Below are 25,401 nucleotides of genomic sequence, written 5' to 3'. Positions count from 1 at the left end.
GTAACCCAGATCCCAGGCAACATGAGTATCCTAGCAAAAGTGTAATTCAGAAGAGAGCAAAATGAACAAAGAGGATGAAGCTGCCTAGGTTGGTGCACATGCGTGAAGCACCTTTTCCCAGATGCTGACTCACTGACGTCCTAGACCAGAAGGACACGGAACGTGCAGCATCTGGCACTTTGGTGTTTCTCACCAATGCTTAGTGGGCAATGAAAGCAGCAAAAGTTCCTTGCTTGCCCATTCCATCTGCAGTACAATTTTATCAGTACTATGTTAGTGTGTAGCCCAGCCATCTCCAAAATTACTTGACATGCTTAATGTGGCTTTAGTAAGCTCATTTTTCTGATAAATCAGCCAGCATCACAGAAGACCTTGACTAACAAACCAAGCTGTTTGAATATCTGTTCCCCATTGATTCGAGTATTAAACCTCAACTTCTAACTTGGATCTGCAGCTGCCTGGCTGGAGGAGGAGTCACTGGGGGCAGATTCTTGGACTCATCCCAAAGGTGTGTTGGGGGGCAGATCTGATTTCAGCCCAAAGTATAAGACAGCAGTTTGAGATCTGCGGGTCCTGCTTGCTGCCATTTTGTGCTTCCTGCTTTTGGTATTTCCTGGCTTTTGGGTTGCTTCTCTCTGCTTGCATGTATGGAAGTAGCTTCTTCCACCACTGATGGAATTTCCCCCTGGATCTGTAAGCTTGAAATAAATCCCATAAACACTGCCTGCTTTGATACTTTTACCAGCAATGTAAAGCTGTCTACAACACAAGCTATGCAGACCTATCTTGAAGAACTTTCTACTGGGGCTTCCTGGAGTTGAAGGAGGCCATTCACACTAATTCTTATGAACCCAGTGACAATGAAAGAGCCACACATTGGGTCATGGTATGCAGAGACATTTCCTCCTACTTATAACTGAGGGCTAACCCCACAATGCATGACCCATATACCTCAACAAGGAGGGGCCAGGAGGAGGGGGGAGGACAGGGAGGAGGCTAACAATGGTACCAGCTTGACTGTATTCACTGAGTACAAAACTAATTATAAATAAATAAATAAATTTCGAAAAAAGAAAGAAAGAAGCTCAGCTTTCACAAGTTCCCCAGAGGAAGAACACAGTGAAAATCTCTTTTATCTTCATTCTGGGAGTCCTCATGTGTACCTCTAATACAATGTGACATTATACACCAATTGTTCCCATCCCCAGAAAGGTCATTCCACATTCATCACTCCCATTAGCAACCACATGGGAGACATTCTTGCTCTTTAAGACCCTAATTATGAGTAGTAAGCTGGTTCAATATTAGTAGAGACACCTGTGTGCAAAGGAGCTAAGCCAGTGCAGACATCTCTAAGCAAGATTAGAAGATGATAGCAAGCTAGGTTTCATTCCTGTTGGAGACAAGCAAGTGTGGCTGGAGTTTCAGCTACAGCAGGAACTCTTACAATGCAGAGCTCTGAGCTTAAGGAAGGCTTTCAGCATCTTTTCGGCGCTGGCTGTTTGATAGTGTTACTGTTTCCACTCATGGTCCAGCAATTTTCATTGACATTCTTCTTGAAAAGCCTTTAAAGGGAGCACTATTGACCATTCTCCATTTTATGCAGAAAAACTACCTAGAGAGAAGAAGAAATTTACTTAAAATCACGGGAGATCCAAATTTAGCTTTTCTGATTCCAAACTAATTGCTCTTCCCTCCTACATTGGTGACTTTCAAGTGTTCTCTGCAGGCCTTTGGGGATCCCTGAGACACTTTCAAGAAGGCCAAGGAAGTCAAAACAAGATGTTATTTGCCTCTCTCCCCTCATCTACTTCTAAGCCCGGGGTGCAAGTTTTCTAGATACACAGGTAAAGACAACACAAAAGGCTGATGCAGAAACATCTGTATGAGCCCAGCTGCCCTCTGTTGAACAAGATACGACACAGGTTTCAGTTATAAAACAGTAACACTTTGGTTTGGGAAAATACACCTTTTTTCATTAAAATATGTTACTTGTGTTAACATATACTAGGTTTATTACTACTATTTTTAAAGGAATTGATAACTATTTTTCAATTTTTCTTTTGACTCTCTTATACAATAAATATTGATATGACCCATGAAGGGCAAGAGGCTCTCTGGAGTCTTCAATAATTTTTGCTTGTTTGTTTGTTTTTTGAGGTAGGGTTTCACTCTGGTCCAGGCTGATCTGGAATTCACTATGTAGTCTCAGGGTGGCCTCAAACTCATGGCAATCCTCCTACCTCTGCCTCCTGAGTGCTAGGATTAAAGGTGCACACTACCATGCCTGGCTTTCAATAATTTTTTAATGTATAAACAAGTCCTAAGGTCCTAAGATCAAATGCTTTAGAATTCCTGATCTACATTGTCAAAAAAAAAAAATCAAAGTTAATGCAGACTTGCCTGATGTTACAGTGTACTTCATGTTTCTAGACAAGCATCCAACTAGACACAGCTTGTGGGAGGAAAGTGGTTTATTTCAGGCTGACAGCATCCAGGGGAATTTCCAGCAATGGTGAAAGAAGCTGGCTTACTCCAACATACATCAGCATAGCAGAAAGAAAAAACAATGCCAGCAAGCACCAACCACCAGAGGTCAAACTGCTCTGAACACACCAAGTAGGGCTGGACTCAGATCCATCCCCAAACCCTCCTTAGTGCTGGACTCCAAGATCTGCCTCCAGTGATACATCCCCTCTAGCAGAGATATTCCTGTTAGAGGCTGAAGTTGCAAGCTCTAATTTAATAGAACACCTGAGGGTGTAGACCACCATTAAACTACCACACCTGAATACATCATTAACAATCTCATGCCAGTGCCAACTCTGGCTTTTGTGCTTACATCTCCATATCCTCCCCCTTAGTAGTCTTCTTTTGGATAAGTGAACTGACAGATAATAGTAAAATATCCTGTATTATAAAATAACTTATTATAGACTCAGGCACCTTCTTGCTCCTGATTTTTTTTAATAAAACTAGTTCCATGGGGGCTCAATTAGCATTTGATTGATGGGCAAGTGAGCAAAACTGATTGCTGACCCAAGTGGAGGACCTACTCAGTGCCTCTGTGAAGCAATATGTGGGGCTGAGGATATAGCTCAGTGGTGGAGCAATTGTCTAGTATAGCCAAGGGCTGGATTTTGACCCACAACAAACAAGCAAAAAATGATGCATACTTTCTTCTGAACCACATGACCTATTGGAGACTGCCTCAGCTCCTAGCAAGCCAGGTACTCCTTGGCTGTTATATTGCAATCCCTCCTGGCTGCTTGCCTCTGGTCCTGAATCCCATCCAAATTTTATTTGTCCATAAGCCAGCTCAGCTTCTGCCCCTGCATGACTCTTATTCAGAGAAATGAACTCACAATGGGCATCACACTCTGACATGTGGCTGTTTATCCAAGTCATCTATTTTCTTTCCATCTCATTCCCTCTTCCACTGCTTCCTTAATAAATTATATGCACATTAAATTTTCCCTATAATATCTCAGGCTTCCTGAAGCATCTCAAAACTCTTTTGTATTGCCTATGAAATGTCCCCTAGAGGCCCGGGGAAATAGTTCAGTGGGTGAAGAGTTTGCCATGCAAGCCTGAGGTACAGAGAGTTCAGATCCCCAGAACCCACATAAATGTCAGGTGAGCCACATGTGACCCCCATGCTCCAAAAGTGGAGACAGGGAAGCCCCCGGCAAGCAGGCTAGCAAGACTAACCAAATCAGTGAGCTCTGGGTTTGAGTGAGAGACCTTGACTCCGTAAATAAAGTGCACAGTGATCAAGAAAGACACTTGACAGTAACCTCTGCCCTCCACTCATATACACACATGCACCCAAATACACATGCTCTCACATGCATATCACAGGCATGCATACAACACACACATTAAACATGCAAAAATCCCACTTGTATTAAGTAAATGATAGTTTCTTTCATCTAAATAAATCTTAAATTTTTAACTTTAAATTAAATTTTAAATTTTTAAAATAATTTGGATCTATTATCCCACTGTTTTCTCAGCAAAGACCCATATTTAGGGGAGGATGCTCTTTTAATTATCCCTGCCACATGGGCGGAGTCTTTACAGCTCAATAGCTTAAGTTCACCCAGCTAGCGCAATAGTCAGAAGACAAACGTGTGTCTTGCTTTTCCCATCATATGATGCTCAGGTTACCAGATAATTGTTTATTTTACTTGAAAAATGACCTTGAGAAAAGTAAGAGGCCTCATTCCAGTCTACAGGTTAAAATAGGCAAGAATAAATCAATGGCACCATTGTACACCTTCATGTGGTCTCCTTTGTGCCACCTATCCTATGAGCAATGCTTCTTTATCAGAAAGATGTCTGTTTTTCTTCTTTTGACCTTATGTGACTACTTCAAACCTCATTACTATGTTTCGCAGCACAAAATTAATGGTGAATTTATTAAATTATTCAATAATTTCAATGCCGGGAGTGGTGGCGCACGCCTTTAATCCCAGCACTCGGAGGCAGAGGTAGGAGGATCGCTGTGAGTTCAAGGCCACCCTGAGACTACATAGTGAATTCCAGGAGAGCCTGAGCTAGAGTGAAACCCTACCTCAAAAAAACAAAAAAAAAAAAATTAAATTAAAATTAAAATTAAAAAATAATAATTTCAAGCTGTGTCTACTAAATATAATTCCCAAACCTGTTGTTTTTTTCTTCTCGTCTTTAGTCCCCATTCTCATGAGCCTTTGCTAATTTCTTGGTCCAAGCAGAACCTCATTAAATGCTGAATGGCTTGTAATAAGTAAAAGGCATCCTTTATATCATTTCATTAATGTAGAGGCATTTCCAGACAAGAATACTAAGAGATTAGAAGTATAGGCCAGCACAGTATCAAAATTAAGGAAGTGGTGAAGAAATATATATATATATATATATATATATATATATATATATATATATATATATATATGGTAAGAAAGAGTTCTTATTATACAGAGGCAAATAATCTGGGAAAGGCTTCATGCAGGGGACCTCCATTAAGATATGTCTTGAGGGCTGGAGAGATGGCTTAGCAGTTAAGCGCTTGCCTGTGAAGCCTAAGAACCCCAGTTCGAGGCTCAATTCCCCAGGACCCACGTTAGCCAGATGCACAAGGGGGTGCACACGTCAGGAGTTTGTTTGCAGTGGCTGGAAGCCCTGACACGCCCATTCTCTCTCTCCCTCTATTTCTCTGCCTCTTCCTCTCTGTGTCACTCTCAAATAAATAAATAAATAATCAAAAAATTTTAAAAAAGATATGTCTTGAAAGAAATATAGGATACCATTTGAAAATATAGTGTCCATCTGCAGCCCCATGTCACAGCTGTATAATCACACAAAGTAAAAGGTGTGCTTTCCATGCAAATGTTGCTATAAGACAGATTGCTTACTCTCAGATGCCCAGACAGATGTCTCCTCCAAGGCCCTAATATGTAGAAACCTGAAAACTCCAAACCCTCATTTACAATGCATTCGGAAAAGCAGGTGGCATCAAAACCAGTCAAACATAGAAATGAAAACAGAGTCTATGTCTTCTGGTTACTGTTTACAGCAGCTCTGAAGGCTGTGGGTTTTTAGGAGCAAGCCAGCCTGTGATGTTCACTCAGTCCTGCATCTCTATCTTCTCTCCCATGATAGCCTTCCTTTCCAAGGGCAAAGAGGAACCACCTCTGTGTCACTTTCACCTGAACTTGGGTTAATATTCAACCCTCCAGTTTATTCTAGGTGCACAAAATGGGACAGCTCACTGTAGTATGTAGCAGAACCTTGTAATAAATCAAGTAAGCAATTGGGAGACATGTCGGGAGAAGAGATTGGTCTTAGCAGCCTTGCATCACAGTATGTGACTAAGGGAAAAAAGCACTCCATATGGAAAACCTTTTCAGACATAGCAAAGAAGAGTCAGGAGAGAACCACATGATTATGTCAACACTGAGAATGGTGAATAATAAAATTAAGAACAAAGTAAAAGACTTTCTAGAGTGAACTGAATGGCAAACGGTTTGAGCTTCAGAAGAAACTGTAGTTTCTCTGGAGTGTAATGTGATGTATGTGGTGCTTTGAGACACTATGTGAATAAAAGGCCACAGGAAGAACTGACTGCCCACAGGCCTGAGTTATGTGGACACTTGCTGCAGCCTAACCTTCCAGAAACCATGACTGTTTCTACACACGCCCTATGTTGCTAGAGTTGTTGGAATGAGGCATACACATGCAAAACTCTTTCTGCACACATTCATAGAGAAATATGTTCCAGGTACAAATGAAAGGGAGGACATTAATACCTTTAATACAAGGTTAAATAATATGGAGAAGGTAATAAATAAATCTTTGCCCATGAGCATGTTGCTGAGTATGCACCTGGGAGAAGAATGTCAGTGGTGGTAGACAACATAATACACTAGAGAGGAGGGCCACAGATACAGTTGAGTTAAAAGTTTTATTTTTATTGTAAGCATTATTTTGATTATAAAATCATAACTTCCATTTGTGATGTACGATGGAAGGTTTTGATACATGTATACAATATGTAATTATGAAATCAAGATAGTGAACATACCCATCACCCAACATTGCTTTATTACTTGTGATTTCAACAGCAAAGAAAGGCTACAATAATTTATCCCAATTACATCATATGATTCAGATCCTTTTGTTATCAGGAGAAAAATGGTAAGTGGAAAAAGTCTTCCCTGGAGAATGGAACATGTGGACGGGCTTCAAGGTGTTGCATTTGCAGCTGACAAGCCATATTTCAGTCAGGGTTGATCCCACATGTCCTTCATAGCCATCACAGTGAAGCACAGCCTTTGGTTATGAAGTGGGTGAGGATCAGTAGAGCCAGAAGCCACCTTACCAGGAATTCATGACAAGACCAGCCTGTGCCATGCAGGACTGGCTGGGACTTCAGGACTCATGGGACTAAGTTTTGTCTTAGTGTCTAAGTATGGCCTTGGCATTCATATTTTTAAAGCACTGATATCAGAACCTCTGGGAATGAGGCCTAGGCAATAGAATTTGTGAAAAGCTCCCCAGATGATTCTAATGTTCAACCAAAGCTAAGAATAACTGTTCCATACAACAGAAACTAACTGTTGATTGCAATGACTTTAGCTTTAAACCATCTTCCAACCTCAAAAAGTAATATCTTACCAGGGAAAAGTTTTACTTTGAAGTTAAGAAATGAAGAAAGAATCAAAAGTCAGAGAATAATTGTGTGTGTGTGTGTGTGTGTGTGTGTGTGTCTGTGTGCGCATGCACATACATGTGTGCTCTGTGCATACAACATCAATGAAATTCAATAGCTATTAACAATGTTGGAGGCTATAATAATCTGATGAAAGCTCTATATTTCTCATGGGAAATATGTACTTTATACACCAATGCATACCCATATATAAGTGAAAATGTTACAAATTTTAATTTTTTTGTTTTTATTTTTATCTATTTGTTTGAGAGCAACAGACAGAGAGAGAAAGAAGCAGAGAGAGAGAGAGAGAGAGAGAGAGAGAGAGAGAGAGAGAGGGAGAGGGAGAGAATGGGCGCACCAAGGCCTCCAGCCACTGCAAACGAACTCCAGACATTTGCACCCCCTTGTGCATCTGTTACAGATTTTAAAATTGTCATAGGCCTCCTGAAACCAACATTAAGGACTTCAGATATAGTCACTGATTTTATAACTGCCCTTAAAAGAATAACCAGTTTTTAACAGTCAACAATAAAAGTTAAGAGACAGTAGGACTCTTAATTTTATCCCTAAATTTCTGTGCAATTCTAAGTTATTTTCAGGGATAATTTCTATAGTTCTCTAAATTACCTATGTGTGCGAAGCCCTGTTTTCATATCTTTTTGGTGAAATTCTTATTGACTCTTAAGGCAATCTGGGAAATATTTATCTAATTTTATAAAGAAAGAATCAATGTAGAGAAAATGAATATGAATAAAAGATCTTGATGCACCACCCTTTATTATCAGAGCTGTGATTCCTGGTTGCCCCACCGATCTTAAGTCCTAAAACTTAAAATATCTAAAAACTCCCCTTCCCTTGCAGCATGAAGATTATACTGTAACATTTGCCTACTACCTACAGTGCTTTCTGTCAAGCTGCCAGAAAAAAAAATCCCTTGTTATAACTTTTAAAATAAAATACAGAATGTGTTAAAATGCAAAGAAAAGATAACAGTTTGAGGAAAACTAAACCCTATGAGCCAAAACTTGACCTTTTCCTAAGGGCTCTGAAGTCTGTTCCCTCTACATTTTACATACTAGAACCTTCAAGGGACTCCATGGGAACCCTGCTACCTAATACTCTGAACTTCTGGTCTCCATTAGCCCTAATATACTGAAGCCAGAAAATGTAGCATTTAGAAGAGAGCCCATTTTTCACAGCCGATATCTCAGAGCTAAGATTTGTTAGCCATGGTAAGTGTTAACTACAGCTTCAAACTTTATGTGCACAGTAAGCAGATGTGCTAAAAGTAAGGCACTGACTAAAGCTTTGTGTTCTTGATGTCAGTGTCTCCCATTCATCTCATTGTCTGAATTTTAATGTCAAAAACAAAAATGTGTATGGAGGACCCAGTGCTGATCATGAATTTTGATTATTGTTTTCCACTCCTTTGGAACAAAAATATGAAGCAAAATGCAGAGTCACGTAGTTTGAGCTATTGTCTGTTCATAAAGCAAAATGCTTAATATGCAGAAATTTTAAGTGAAAGGAGATGTCAGGTCTCCAAAAGCTGCTATTATCAAACAAAACAGTCATAAAATCAATGCCCTGGAAATGGCTGTGACAGTAACCTTGGATAGTCAGTGTTCTTCATTTTTCTTGGTAGGAGAATGTTTTTGAACTGCTTTTCTACACACAAAGCCTACTTGAGTATTTGAATTCTTTAACATAACATTTCTTGCCCTTTTTATAGAGTTGCTTTAACTTTCTGGACAGTCTTTTCACACACTTGGCTGACTTAAAAATATATTTACAAAGCCGTTTGTGGTGGCACACACCTTTAATCCCAGCACTCAGGAGGCAGAGGTAGGAGGATTGTTGTGACTTTGATGCCACCCTGGGACTACATAGTGAATTTCAGGACAGCCTGGGCTAGAGTGAGACCCTGCCTTGAAAAACTGTGTGTGTGTGTGTGTGTGTGTGTAGAAAGAGAGAGACAGAGACTAGAATATGACTGTATTCGGGGTAGTTTATTCATATGTAATAAGAAATGGGCCATTTAAAGACATATTGGCTTGATTCTCACTATCCAAATCAAGGTGTCCTTCCAGACATAGAACAACCCTGCCTGTAAGCTCCCATCACATCCTCTTGTAGAACAGTGCCTCATTCCAGACATAGAAGAGAATGAATTTCTATGTCTCTGTGAATTGTTCCTTCACCCTTTCCTTCCCTGGCTGCAGAAAGCAAAACGTCTCATAAAGGTATATGCAGGTGTATGTTCTCCAAACCAAGGACATGGTTCTAAAGTCCAAATGATTGAATAATTTAGTATTTAAGGTATTCCTACATTCAGATTCACTGTAAATGACCACTTATTATAAATTGTCAGATCCCAAATTGAAACAGCCTCAACAGACCTAAGGGAAGCCATCTTGACATTCTCCAGGAGCTATAGGAGAATAAAGATTAACACAGAACAGTAGCTAAGATATCTGGTGTCTTTCCCTAAAGTCAAGGAAACCTGGTCCCTGTACATGTTGCATACCAACATCTGGTATTTGGTCTCACCCTTATCTGGTGCTTGCTCTGTGCTGACCACCAAGTTCTGCTTTTGTAAACCATGCAAACTTGCTCTTGCAAAATTAATTAAGGGAAAGCGGGATGATGAAGAGTAAAGGGCTAGAATGTTGTTTTTACCTTTAAAAACTCACTGTAGAGATAGGCTGTTGCTCTTTTTTTCCTCAGCATCCAAGACAGATGCTGGCCAGCTTGAATAAAGACTCTCCTTTTAATTTTTTTTCTTTTTTGGTTTTTCGAGGTAAGGTTTCACTCTAACCCAGGCTAATCTGGAATTCACTATGTAGTCTCAGGATGGCCTTAAACTCAGAGCAATCCTCCTACTTCTGCCTCCCAAGTGCTGGGATTAAAAGTGTGCACCAAGACGCTCAGCTCCTTTTAAAATTCATTCAGTTGTTCTTTTGTTCATTTCTGGTCTGGGACTGCTACATTTGGAAGCCCCAGTAAAATCTTTATCTTCTCATTAAAATAACTCCTGAATCTGGCCTTACAATCTTGATCTCTTGGGACTCTACTCTAACTGCTGGGTGGAGACCCTAGAGGGTAGCTGCTGAGAGATGCTCCTCAATCCCAGGGACTTTCTCCAGGCCTCAGCAGGTAGAATTGGTAGTCAGAAGATATCAACACCATGAATGGAGTGTCATCTGGTCTGGAAAACCTCCGGAGGTAAGCAGGTATTCAATGGAAAGCTGGACGCAGCCCTACTCCTGAATCCCAGGAAGCAGCAAGATGTCACCCCAACCCCTGGTCTATCTAGTTCAGTTCTGTGTGGCCACATGTCTTTGTCATTCTGTTCGGTGATTGTTGTGTTCCTTTGTGTCTAACATTTTTGGATCATCCTAGGAAGCCCATTACAGAACCTGAGAACTCCCCCGCAGAGCAGATAAACTCCACATCTAGTCCATTACAATGTATTCCTATGTTTCCTGTTTTCAACAGTGGGTGTCTGATTTGTTCCATGTGAGACACTTTTCTTTGAGGAAGTTCTGTGAATTATACTGGCCATCCTTTGATGCGGGATGGCCACCAGAGGGAACCATCGACCTCCCAAGTGCATAAGAAATTGAACAGGCCGTTCTTGGGCAACTTGGACACCCTGACGACCCTGAGGAAATTGGAAAGAGAAGTTGTCAGGTTTTGGTTTGGGAAATCCTCAACAGGAGGTCTGAAATTATACTAGAATTTCAAGGCTTGGTCTTGTTCTCCAGAGTTGGAAATAGAATAGGGATTGAGAATGGGAATGCATAGCTTCTGATGAATGAATTATGAAGGGGGGATGACTATCTGGAGTCTGTATGAAAAGTGCACTTGAAATGAATGTGTACAAGTATGTATGTGGCTCACAGCACTAAGGCTGCAGAGTGATTTCTGTCCTGAGCAGTGCATACTCAAGAAGGCTTTGTCTTGTTTGTTTGTTTGTTTGTTTGTTTTTCAAGATAGGGTCTCCAGTTCAGGCTACCCTGGAATTCACTATGTAGTCTCAGGGTGACCTCAAACTCTTGGAGATCCTCCTACCTCTGCCTCCCAAGTGCTGGGATTAAAGGCGTGTGCCACCATGCCTGTCTAGGAAGGCTTTGTCTTTTTGTCTGTCTTTGTGTGCGTTCTGTAGCACCAACACAGTGGGAAAGTCACTGTGGAGCAAGTCCTCTAAGCCCACATTCCTTGACTGCATGGCCAGCTTTTAATATTGAATGGCTCCTGGAAGGAATACTGAAAGTAATTAAGATCATGGGTAGGGGAAAATGCAAGATTTTCCTATTCTGAAAATGTTTTAAGCTTTCAGAATCAGAGAACTGTCCTATAGCCTTGAGAAAAGTCCAAATCTCTCCCTAGAATTAAAAAAAAAAAAACAGCTCTGGAATCAGACCAGAAGCTTCAAGGTCAGAGATCACCTCCACACACAGCTGCCTCCTAACACACTCTCCAGTAATAGGTACTGGCTGGCAAGACTTGAAAATGGCTAAACCCACAGCCACAGAAAGGGAGTGGGTAGAGACAGTGCTGTCTTGGCTACTGGGAAATCCCAACACTCTAGGGCCTGACACTGAGAAAGGGGTTAGACTATGGAAGGAGGAAAAACAAGGTGAAAGTCTCTCTGCAAGGTTTCATAAAGGTCTCTGAGCTAAACAAATGTGAGTGGAAGCCACTCGAGCCCTAAACCCAACCACATACCTACGAGAAAAGGAGGGAGAGCCCCTCCACACTTGCAACAAAAGGGTTATGCTGTCCCACTGTGTTCCCCAGGGGCAAGGAGTGGATCAGGAATAGTGAAGTTTCTGGGCCAGTCCCAGGCAGATGCTAAAACCTGGGGAAATTATCTTGCTCTCAGATGCTGTAGCAGGGGCAGCTCTCCATAGCAAAGACAAAGACATGAGCAGACACTTCGTATCATTTAGTGTGTCACTTAGTGCTTTCCTCTGAAGGGCTTGATTTGCAGATGGCCCGGTGGCCCTGGGAATAAGAGGGGAGCCAACACACAGTCTCATTGTTGCACAGGGAGACAGGACACAGAGCTCTCTGGGGTTTATGCTGCCCCAGGAGAATCCCTGATGGCTCTTCTTTCTTAGCTTCCCTGCCTTGCAGAGCCAGGGGGCTGCAAGTGCAAGGAATCTCACAATCCAGGCTCCAGCATCGTGATGGGTGAGTGCGAAGTCGCTGTGAACAGATGGGGACTTCTTATAAGAAATTTGTAACTGTTTTTAAGTTTACTTTATCTCTGTATGCTTCTGTGAAACTACTAACAGACAACAGCCTCAAGATTTATGTCTAAATTTAGAAGTATTCAATAATGACTTTATCAGAAAAGTTCTAAAATTTCTAATAATGTTCAAATCGGCTTTCCTATTTAAAAAAAGGTGTTTCAGTAAAGTTATAAGAAAAGAAGTTCCAAACTCAACAAATGATAAAATCTATATGTATATTCTGGGTAAACAGTGTTAGTCAAATGTGGTCTACTCTTTTATATAAAAGTTATTTCAAAAAGTCTTTTGAGGAAAAAATAACTCAAATGATCAAATTAAAAGTCTTATAATAAGGACAATTAAAGTTTTGTCAGTAACTATGAGACAAGCTGACTAAGGAAGATAAACTGGAGAGGAAACTTTAAATGTTGGATGTTAACTGTTGCATGAAAAAGATTGTTTCAGAATGGTTACAGAGATTGTAAAGTAAAAGTATATAGATGGAGCTGGGCATGGTGACACACACTTTTAATCCCAGCATTCGGGAGGCAGAGGTAGGTGGATCACCGTGAGTTCAAGGCCACTGTAGTGAAATCCAGGTCAGCCTGAGCTAGAGTGAGACCTTACCTCGAAAAACCAAAATAAGTAAATAAATATAAATAAAGTATACAGATGCAGGAATAAGTAAAGTATGTAGATGAAGGTATGAGTCAGTTTAAACAAAAGCTTAAAGACAAAGTTGACTAACTAAACCTTAAAGTACTTGATCAGATTACAGACTCCTTGAGATATAAGATGACCATTAGCCTAGGGTTTACATCAGACTAACAAAGGATGGCCCTGGCTGGTAGCAGGATGCTATGGTAGGCAGGTTGTAAACTTAAAAACTTTAACTCATTGATGTTGATCTGGTTATGATAACAGTTGTGAAAGACTTGCTTTAGAGTACTCAATCAAGTTAGCTATGTTCCTCTGCTTTTCAACCTTTTAACTAAATCTTAAGGTTAAAATTGGCTTAATATTTAATTGATTAATATTTAATTCTTTCATAAGGCTATTATATCTAAAGCCCTATAATTTTGAGATGACTCCGTCTTGTTCGTGCTGGTTTTGCTGGGTGGTTATCACTGAGGTTATATTCTAAGTCTTATAAAACGTGATTTAGTCATTATGACTTTGTTCTTAGGAAAACTGGGGAAGCTCCCCATGTCTTAGAGAAATCTACTGTATCCAAACAATGTTAATATAGTTTGTCTAAGCTTTATGTATTATAACAGTCATAAATATTTTGTCATACATATTTCTTTATGTTAAACTATAAAATTGTTCAATGGTTAAAGGTACTTTATAATTATAAATAATAAATTACTTTGTGTCTGTCAAAATATCTCTAATATATGTTAAAATCAGGCCATTATATCTCAACAATGACCAGGTTTGGCTTTATTCGTTTGTATTATTTTTTTATTTTTTGTTTATTTTTATTTTATTTATTTGTGAGTGACAGACACAGAGAGAGGGCGGGGGGAGAATGGGCGCTGCAGGGCCTCTAGCCACTGCAAACGAACCCCAGACACATGTGCCCCCTTGTGCATCTGGCTAACGTGGGTCCTGGGGTATTGAGCCAAGAACCAGGGTCCTTAGGCTTCACAGGCAAGTGCATAACTGCTAAGCTCTCAAGCCCTTGGCTTTATTCTTAAGCTGTGTATAATTGGTTTCAGTCAAGGTTTTACTTAAGTAATTCTCTCATTTCTGGTATCTTAAGTTCATTGCTTATAGATATATTGATACTTAAGACATGTTCCCTGCTCAAGAAAAATAATCTTTAACTCTGCTATTCTGCTTCCATTTTGGGTGTTAATTGGTACCTGCATAGGTATACAGACTAGCCAAAGTTGTTTTCAAACATAGATGCCAAGTTTTTTTGAATATTTTTTAATTTTTTTGTTTATTTTTATGTATTTATTTGATAGCTACAGACAGAGAGAGAAAGAGGCAGAGAGAGAGAGAGAGAGAATGGGTGCTCCATAGCCTCCAGCCACTGCAAACGAACTCCAGATGCGTGCACCCCCTTGTGCTTCTGGCTAACGTGGGTCCTGGGGAATTGAGCCTTGAACCGGCATCCTTAGGCTTCACAGGCAAGCGCTTAACTGCTAAGCCATCTCTCTAGCCCAGATGCCAAGTTTTTATACTGTCTTGTCTTTTCCTGACATACAATTTCTAAACTAAATCAATTGATTTAAAGCTATTGATAAAATAATTGATAAAATATTGTTCTCAGAGCTACTAAAATGTTCTGCCTGTACTTATAATTGACAAATACTTAAAAGATAAAATGTGTATGCTTTCTATGTTCCAGATACAACTTACACTGTCACCTGACAATGAAACTTAAATACTAATCAGAATGATTTTAAACTTTTGTGTCATTCTCTGACCAGATCTGCTTTGCTAACCAGTTATGTTCTACACTTCTTTAACTAGATCCATTTTTACAATCAGATGCATATAGTCACTCTATAATAATAATCATATGTAGAAGGCAAAGCCAATTGGAAGCATTAGAGTTAAAAGGATAACTAATATTTGGTTCCTGCTCCAGATCAGAAGGCCACAAGAGATGATGGGACACTTGCTGGTTTCTAGCCTCTGGTAAGTTACCTGTCTTCTTGATCAGGGAGGATATGGAGACCCAGAGATGGATTCCAAGTCGGTGTATCTGCAACAGTAGAGTCACATCAGAGGAAAATTGGTCCTTTAGGCTCCCAAGAGAGGGAGGACCACTTGGTCAGCACAGTCTTGACTTATCCTAGCAGATGACAATGTTGAGAGTCTCAGAACTCCTCACAGGTCCCTAAAGTCTCTCCTATAGAGCCATGGATGTCCTCTAAAATACAATACACAGTTAATTTTGGCTCCCTACATGGTCTTACACACCCAGTAAGAATATAAGATATTACAATATAAACAATGATTAACATGCTCCTCTGTCTGATGATGGTTTATACTAAATTCTAACATTATTAACTCATGCCTTGTGCCTCTGACTGTCCCTGATTAGTCAGCCACTGTTGCCTTTAAATAAAAACTCCAAAACTTGTCCTCACTGGCTATGTTTACTTGATAGTTATTGATATGTATTAGTCCAATCTCTCCTTGATATGTCTTATTAAAGGAGGTACATCACTAAGGCAGATTTCAGACCCCCATCCTAACATGTAAAATTGATTTAGACTTATAGCTGCTTTGACTTGCTGATGTGAGAGATGCTGGCTATTTGAAGGTGTCTCTTGCTTAGATTTACAAAGGTAAACCAGATTCTCCTGCCATTGATTGTGCTTCCTTAAATTTTGTAACACAAAGGGACCCACATACACTTAAGGAATTGGGCTCATACATATCAACAAAGGGGTATATGTTCATCACATCAGAGTCAAGAGGACAGTGTCCTCAGCTGATTGTAGCAGTTAATAGATTATCAGGAACCCAGAGGGTCCCCTGCAGGTCAAGCTCTGAAGGATACCTGCCCCTGACAAGGAGACTACAGCCCTGCTGTAGTCACTCCAGAGGCTGACTGGTCTACGTACATCAGAAGCTTGAGGAATACAGCATGAGATGTCAGGGGAAAAAAAATGGACACAATCTCTACCAGTCCTATTGTTGTTTGCTATCCCTGGTTGGCAAAGTTACATGTCAGATCATAAGGAACTATGACTGGGAAGGGGAGGGAAATATATTAGAAAAGAAGCTGAATGATCGACTGATGCACTAAGTCACTGTAAGAGTTAACTGCTGAGGAGCTGAGCTTATCTCTTTCAGTAGATGAAGGAATCCCAAAGAGAGAACTGTCTGGGGTGGGGGACCCAGAGGGACAATAAGAGGGAAGAACAGTTTAAACTAAAATAGAATAAAATACAGTTCATAGTTAGGGCAACCAAACTACATGATTCATATGCATGTTGATGTATATCTATGTTTTGAAAACTTATTTTGAATCATATAGACTGGACAAGCTAACTTTCATGTCCTAGTTCTGTAAACCAGCTGCCTGCTTGTTCACTCACCCTTCCCCTCAGCTATGCAAAAGAGGGGAGCTACCGTTTTGGTGCTATTACTAGTAAGCTTGGGACTAGTGAGATCAGCCACTATAGGGACCTCTGCTTTCGTCATTGGGGACTTTGTGTGGCTCTTGGAGAAACCTGCTGCTTCTATACTCTGGAGTGATCTAAGAAAGCATGTCTGTAGTTAGAAAAAATCTAAACTGCAGGGAGGAATTCCATAAGAGTTCAAGTAATTGATATGAAAATTTGTTCTCTTGGTCACCATGGCTCACCACTGATTACTGCCATCTCCGGACCCATAAATCAGCTACTTTTAGGACTGATTGTAGGCCCCTACATTTTAAGTGCTGTATTCAAGTTTATCCAGCAGAGAATTTCCTCAGGAAATTAGTGGTTCTCAGTACTAAATATGAGCCAATGATAACAGATGAGCCTAAGATTTGACTCAGTTATGAGTGAGGAATGAAACAACTTCAACAGACCTAAGGGAAGCCATCTTGACATTCCCCGGGAGCTATAGGAGAACGAAGATTAACACAGAACAGTAGCTAAGATATCTGGTATTAGTCTTTCCCTAAATTCAAAGCAACCTGGTCCCCAGGACATGTTGCATACCAATACCTGGTGTTTGGTCTAACCCTTATCTGGTGCTTGCTCTGTGCTGACCACCAAATTCAGCTTTTGTAAACCATGCCTTCTTGCTCTTGCAAAATTAATTAGAAGAAAGGGTGAATAACTGAATAGTGAAGGGCAAGAATGTGGTTTTTGCCCTTAAAAACTCACTGTAGACATAGGCTATTGCTATTCTCTTTCTCTTCCTCAGCATCCGGCTGTGGAGAGACAGATGCTGGCCAGCTTGAACAAAGACTTTCCTTTTTAAATTTTATTCAGGTGGTCATTAATTTCTGGTCTGGAACTTGCTACAAAATAATGGGGCAAAGGGCTTTCAAGATAGGAACTGACTTAACATTAATCCTGAAAATGAATACCCAAGAATTAACAGCAAAATTGCACACCTACTTTGTATATTTGATATTTTGTTTGTGTGCATCATGACTAATAGTAATGGCTGTAATACATCACATTAGAAAAGTAATCAACAGTTCTAGCTGTACCAAATTAAAACTGATTGAATCTGTATGTGACCCTGGCAGACACTAATAATTGCATCTTTATATTTATAGTTTATGAAAATCTATTTAGAAATCATGTGTTAGCTATTATTATTAGTTTTCTGAAAGAAAAGCAAAAATGGTGGGAATGGAGGTCCCAAAGGATGATTTCCATATAACCATTACTCTTGGTCCAAGGGATGTTCCCACAGCATGCCAGGGACAGTCAAGAATGAAGAAATGAAGAGTCATTCGCCACAATAAGTATTCCTAATGTAATTTATCTCCACTTTCCAAGAAAAGTGGGATGACCTTGCATAGACAAATGAGAAATATCATTCAAGCCTATGAAGTTAATGACAAACTTCACTTAGAAAGATTCTTGTGAGGGCTGGATGGATGGCCCAGAAGTTAAGGTACTTGCCTGCAATGCCTAACTACCCAGGTTCAATTCCCCAGTTCCCATGTAAAAGCCAGATGCACAAAGTGACCCACGCCTCTGGAGTTCATTTGCAGTGGCTGGAGGTCCTGGAGTGCTCGCTCTTGCTCTTGTTCCTTCTCTTTCTCTCTCTCTCTTAATCTCTCTCTCCTTGCAAATAGATAAATTTAAAAAAAAAAAGAAAGATTCTTGTGAAATGTTGCCTTAGCTCTAGCTCATGTTTCTTCCTGTAAGGATGGCTAGAAGGAGGTGTTGTATAACCAACACCTATGATTGGATAAACCTAAGCTCTGTTCTGACTAAGAAGAATTTATTTATTTTTGGTTTGTTGTTGTTGTACCTTTGCAGACCTTAGTTCACACATTCTCACAGGAACTTTTTCCTGTTGGATGGCAAAAATTAACCTGTGACCCCTGACTCTGGAAAGAGTCATGTTCTTGGCTGGCCTGAGAGCACATCTTAAGCTCTCCAAAGTAGTATAGGGTATCTCTGTTACACAGCTTTGGAAGCTGGAAATTTGTGCAGGTGTCAGAAGAAAACTTTTTCTCACTCCTTCTCCAGAGTGTTCCTGTGGTTGTCTACCCTGTGGTGAAAGAAGTAGTTTGAGTTATAGTTGATTAATGTTTCCTCCTCTTTTCCCTCCCCTTGTTAGGCCTTGTGGCAAAAAATAATAATAATAATAATAATAATAACAGAAAATAAGATCACCATCATTGTCTTGGCCTCACCCAACCTCCCTGGCATCTCAGGTGTTCTAGAAAGAGAACAAAACTGTACATAGCCACTTGAATCTCCCTTAAATAGGGTCCAGTCACCATGGGGAGAAATTAGCATGATTAAAGACCTCTTCTACCTCTGTCCTATGCCTGGAGGAGGTTTGCAGATGCCCCAAATTTAAATGACAGAGCAACTAATTGTAATCTTGTATTCTATATATTGTCACATTCTGTACCCAACTCTTACATTTGTCAGTAAAAGGTCTGTAGCTTGCTTGGTTTTGATAATACACTATGTATGAATGCTATATTATTAAAAGGATATGTGATGATTTTTATGGGACAACTGGAAATTTGAACACTACTTCTTTTCATGATATTGAGGAAATGTTAAGTTTCTATTTAGGATTAAGAATAGAATTGTGATATTGAATTTTTCTAAATGTATATAGCTTTTAAATCTACATAATAAAATGTTTACACATAGAATCATGTGATATCTGAGATCTGCTTTGCCATAATGGGAAGAAGTCATAGGTGAGGAATATGGATAAAACCCAATTCAGCTCAATTTTCTAATTATCAAAGCTGGGTAGTAGCTTCATTATGCTAAAATTTTCCTTTGTTCGGCTTAGTTTCTGCATGTGTTAAAATTTATTAATCATAAAAGCATTTTTAAATTAAAAAATATAACCCAAGGGGGCTAGAGAGATGGCTTAGCAGTTAAAGGCTACTTCTTATAAAACCTGCAAGCCCAGGTTCCATTCTCCAGCCATTCATATAAAGCCAGAAAAGCATTCATTTGCAGTGGCCCAAGACTGCTCATGCACATGCATGCACAAATGTGCATGCACACAAATTTTCAAAAAGGATCCAAATTGGTTGAAGTTACTTTAATATTAGATTATATTTTTAAAAAATATTGTTTAAAATATGCAATTTTGAAGCCTATAGTCCAGCACTTGGAAAGCTAAGACAGATGAATCACTGTGAGCTTGAGGCCATTGTGGGCTATTTTAATAAACTCCAGGCCATGAACATCCATGACCTCACAGCACCTGACACTACCTACACAAGACCATCATAATAGAAGGACAAGATGATGTCATCAAAATAAAAGAAAGACTAATTGAGAGGGGGAGGGGATATGATGTACAGTGGAGTTTCAAAGAGGAAAGTGGGGGGAGAGAGGGAATTACCATGTGATATTGTTTACAATAATGGAAGTTGTTAATTATAAAAACTAAACAATTATGAGCTGGAGGGATGGCTTATTGGTTAAGGCTCTTGCCAGCAAAGCCAAAGGACACAGGTTCAATTCCCCAGGACCCACCTTAGCAGATGCACAAGGGAACACACTCATCTGAAGCTCGTTTGCAGTGCTGGAGGCCCTGACGCACCCATTCTCTTTCTCTCTCTCTCTCTCTCTCTCTCTCTCTCTCTCTCTCTCTCTCTCACTCTCTCCCTCCCTCTCTCCCTCCCTCCCTCCATTCCTCTTTCTCTGTCAAATAATAAATAAATAAAAATAATTAATTAATTAAAAATAAATAAGTAAATAGACAAAAATTAACTCCAGGCCAGCCTGGGCTACAGAATAAAACTCCATCTCAAAAAACAAAATAGTCAAATAATGTGATTGAATATTAAATGGAATATGAAGATATAAAACTTCACATAAACAGTTTCCAATTCTGAAAAGATAGGAGAAACATAAATTATTGTTGCCCCTTGCTAAAGAGAATGCTTATTCTTTTTCTTTATCCATTGTTATACTTTGTATTTTCCAAATTTGTTAGAAAGTATGTTCATATGTAAGTGCTGCTTATGTTCTGTGAAAAACAGTTCTAGCACTGTAGAATTTCAATTCTATTTTATAATGTGTGCACATGATGGGCAAGTGTGTATTTAAAATAAATAGCATTAACTTAATGATGACAAATCTGTTCATCTTTGGATGATGGTATTATTGGCTATTTTTATTTGTGTGTGTGTGTGTGTGTGTGTGTGTGTGTGTGTGTGTGTGTTCTCCAATTAGTAAATAAAATAATAAGAAAATATAGCATGAAATATTAAAGCTTGTTTATTACATTTCATTAAATAATTATATATAGAAATATAACACATAAGAACTACATAATGTATACTAATAAAAAGTCCACCTCTTATTGAAAGACTATTAAGCTCTTAAAGAATAGAATAAGTTCTTTGGACATCCAACATTATGTGGCAGCGCTCTTGCAATCTCATGTTTCTTAACCACCCTGTTTCCTTTTCTGTCCAACTCCAGGTATATCCATGCCAATCCCAGTCTTTGGACTACAGGATGATTCCAAAGTCTTTAAGGAGGGGAGCTGCCTACTTGCTGATGACAACTTTGTTCTCATAGGCTCTTTTGTGTCATTTTTCATCCCCTTGACCATTATGGTGATCACCTATTTCCTAACTATCAAGTCACTCCAAAAGGAAGCCACTTTGTGTGTAAGTGATCTTGGCACAAGGGCCAAATTAGCTTCCTTCAGCTTCCTCCCACAGAGTTCTCTGTCTTCGGAAAAGCTCTTCCAGCGGTCGATCCACAGGGAGCCGGGGTCCTCGACAGGCCGGAGGACGGTGCAGTCCATCAGCAATGAGCAGAAAGCATGCAAGGTGCTGGGGATCGTCTTCTTCCTGTTTGTCGTGATGTGGTGCCCGTTCTTCATCACAAACATCCTGGCCGTCATTTGCAAGGAGTCATGCAACGAGGATGTCATAGGAGCCCTGCTCAACGTGTTTGTGTGGATCGGTTACCTCTCCTCAGCGGTCAATCCTCTGGTCTACACGCTGTTCAATAAGACCTACAGGTCTGCCTTTTCTCGATATATTCAGTGTCGGTACAAGGAAAACAAAAAACCATTGCAGTTAATTTTAGTGAACACTATACCAGCATTGGCCTACAAGTCTAGCCAACTTCAAGTGGGACAAAAAAAGAATTCAAAGAAAGATGCTAAGACAACAGATAGTGACTGCTCTATGGTCACTCTTGGCAAACAACATTCAGAAGAGAGTTGTACAGCCCATATCAACACCGTGAATGAGCAGGTTAGTTGTGTGTGACAGGCTGGCTGCCATGGCAGTTGGCGAGCAAATTTTCACCTACCATGAGGAAAAATGAGACTGGAAAAAATCAGGCTCCTCTGGTGAAATCAACTGTCTATATGCCTCACTGTCTTCTGCCAATGAAGAGCAGGGTTAAATGCCACAGATTGTGCACCCTTAAAATGTGCTGAGTGCATCTCTGCCACCAGTTTTATGATGCTTTCGACATTGTCAATGAGGCATTTAAAAAATTTGCTCTTATTGTGAAGTATGAGACCCTAAATAAATCTAAATGAACTTCTATTGTTAAATAGAAACCTTGCTGCTATGCAGTTAATTAATGGTATGGGGCTGAAGCCAGTTACCTGTTACTGTATATAAAAACAGCTATCAATAGTGAAAACATTGTTGACTGTAATAGCAACTTAGAGAAAAATTCTTTTAAAAATTCAACATGACATATTTTGAACAGAAAAGACACTAAGGACAGTATCATAAAGTTTGTATTGATAAGTTAATTAGTTGAAATACTTGACAATATTTTTCGTTCCTGCTTTTCATCACCATTTTGAAATATCCACATTTCTGATATTTCACACTCTAGGACATTAAAAGGATTTTTAATATTAGTGAATAACCATTGTTGCTTTCTCTTCTATTCTGTGCTTTACTTTGGATTTATGGTATGATCTTTTTTAATATATTGTCTTCTATCTAAACTACTGAAAGGATAATTTAGCATTTCCAAACACATTTCTAGATATTTCTTCTCAAAAACAATACCATAAAAGTATGTAGGAGCTCATTATGAAATGGTCACATTACATATGTTCTCCTATAAGCAATGAACAGTATGTTGAGATAGCTATTTGAGAATTCAAGAATAAACTCAGGTTTACAGCTGTTCACAGAAGTAGATTCTTAGAATATGTCTATAAAACTACATGACTTCCCTATTGACACCTATCATGCAAAATTGATACTTTCAAACCAATCAATATGTTGTTTATTAAAACATAACAACTTGGTTCCACAATGATCTATATGTGGAGCAATTTTTTAAATACTACATAGGGATAGAAAAATACATTTCAACAGTCCGTGCTTTTTGATAAAGGTGATCTAAGTGAAAGAAAAATAAAAAGGTGTAAATAGATTTGTTTGTAGAACTAGTTCCATTGATTTCCTTCTTACCCAGGTGAGGAAAAAGTTTGTTTCAACTTTGAAAAGAGTTTCCTTTATTAGTTACCAATGGATGCCAGGCAAATAAGGAAGTGAGGAAATAATAGAGCTGAAATCAAACATTACAGTTAATAGACAAATGTGCACCTCACTCTGGACCCACTTATGACTACCAAATTTTTAAACAAAATGTTTCTCCTATCCCTCTAAAAATGCACTAATTTTAGTGTTATGGACACTAACCTCCCAATCAAAAAGGAAATAAATATGATATTTTTATAGAAATAGCTGTCAAAGAGTAGACTACATAGTAGTAAACACACCTTGATATTGTAATAGTCTAGGTTAACTTGCACATTGGTGTTGGAAAAGATGTTAGGTACATAATTATAATGCTGAAACATTTCTACCTTATACCAGAGTGTTTTCTCTAAACATTTAGAAAAAAACACAGATTAGGAAATTAAAGAATGCAAGAAGCTTTATTAACTAAATTGGAAATGAATTAGAGCTTTCTAATTATGTTTTTATAGATACATTGAAATATTGTTCACCAAAGGCAAAATTTATAATATATCATTAGTATTGAGGCTGAATTTGAACTGAAGTATTCCTTAATGATTATACCATATGAAAACATACACATTAAAAAGTTTCTGCTAAAAGGTGTGTGTCTTAGTTTAAAATTCTGCACATGTCACTCAGTATTAGGGAAAAGATTACAGATGCTATTCCAGGTACTTAATCTTGACCAAAATAAACATAAATACTACCTGACAAATGTCTTTTGGCTACACATATAATTAGCAGTATGTCTGTGAATTTTTTCCTCTCTACTCAAGTGTATATAAGAGAATCATGTACCTGTATATATGTACAGACATGTTCCCATGCACTCTATTCAATATTTATATATTTATATGGAACAAAATAAAGTCAATGAAAACATTCAGTGTACATACACTCATGTGCATGTTTGTATCATGTTGATTTAAATGTGAATTCATGTTCTAATAGTCCTATTACCTTCCATTACTGACAAAGGAAATTATAGTGTGACAGAGGTATATCCCTTAAATAACTGGAAGTTGCTTTAATTTTGTGGAAAGTCTTTAACACAAATCTAACAGGGTAGTGAAAACAATAGTCCATATATATAGTTTATTGATCTTAAATCAAATGGTAACTTAAGGCCTTTCCTTTAGCCTAGGACTCCTGACTACCATGGCTTTATAAATTCCCTCTGCACTCCAGTAGAAAAAGTCCTCAATGATTGATGGGTCCAAGAAGAAAGGATTCACTCCTAGACAATACTACTAAAGCTTAGTAACAAACCTCACTCTAAGTGAAGTGATAGATTTTTGTACACTTAAGGAATCAAATGTCATAGTTAAGAAAAACATTTAAACTATATGTAATCTACTTGGCCACATCTCATGGTCATTGTTTAAAGATGCTACTGCATTCAAACTAAACTGTTACTTATGCTGCTTTTAGCAAAGGGTGCTTCTCCCATTTGCTCATCAATGAAACATATTTATAAACTGTTAAATTATTCTGTGCTTATGTAACAAACACAAGTGAGGATTATTTTGTGTACTTATTTTACCTTATTCTAAAAGATTTCAAGAATGAATAAGTAATTGTAAATAAAATATGCTACTAAATGTGAGTCTATAGCTGTGTCTATTAAAGGGATTGCCCAAAACCCTCTTGGTCATCAGGCTGGGGCTCCAAGCAGGGAACACCCTGGCATTTTGAAAGTATGAAGCTTGTGCTTCTAGAGCTCAGCCAATTCACAGTTAGAAACCACCTACTTAGCTTAATTATCATCATACCATGATTCAACTCAGGAACCTACAGAAAACAAGTGCTCTGTTGTTGGATAACAAGGTGTTATTGCATACAGCACAGGATGTACCCTAATACATGAACACACTGGTGATTATGCAGAGAAGTGTATGCATATATATACACACTCTTTCCCAGGAAGCAAAGCTAAACCAGGAGACATAGCATTACTAAATAACTTGGAAAGATTCCCTGATTCATCTTTTCACCTTTAAGTGTAGGAATCTTGTGGTGGGACACATCTGCAATTCTAGTACTCAGGAGATAGAGCTAGGAGAATGAGTAGTTCAAGATCAGTCTGTTACATAGGGAAATTCAGGACAGCCTAGACTATACATCATCCTTACACACACACACATACTGTAGAAACAATTACAAGAAGCTGAACTTTTTTCCAAATTGCTATAGCCCCATATATTGACTATGTGCCCAGCATTAAGCTACTTTTTTTTCACTCATTTTACTTAATAGACCCTTCCCAACAATTCTATAAGGATAATTCCCTCCCTTTGGGGAAAATGAATACACTGTGA

General features: G+C 38.9%; 1 protein-coding gene across 3 annotated transcripts in view; it reads left to right on the top strand.

Annotated features, from left to right (window-relative positions):
* The window catches only part of Htr2a (5-hydroxytryptamine receptor 2A), a 91,015-nt gene extending 66,331 nt beyond the window's left edge, over positions 1–24,684 (top strand). For all 3 annotated transcript variants that reach the window (XM_045144848.1, XM_004665876.2, XM_045144849.1), the window contains one exon: positions 21,051–24,684. In XM_045144848.1, coding sequence (XP_045000783.1) covers positions 21,051–21,853 — 803 coding nt within the window. In that variant the 3' untranslated portion in view covers positions 21,854–24,684. The remainder of the gene's footprint in view (positions 1–21,050) is intronic.
* The last annotated feature ends 717 nt before the right edge of the window (positions 24,685–25,401 follow it).

Source organism: Jaculus jaculus, chromosome 3, assembly GCF_020740685.1.
Source record: "Jaculus jaculus isolate mJacJac1 chromosome 3, mJacJac1.mat.Y.cur, whole genome shotgun sequence".
Taxonomy (NCBI): domain Eukaryota; kingdom Metazoa; phylum Chordata; class Mammalia; order Rodentia; family Dipodidae; genus Jaculus; species Jaculus jaculus.
This window is presented reverse-complemented; position numbering and strand designations above follow the sequence as displayed.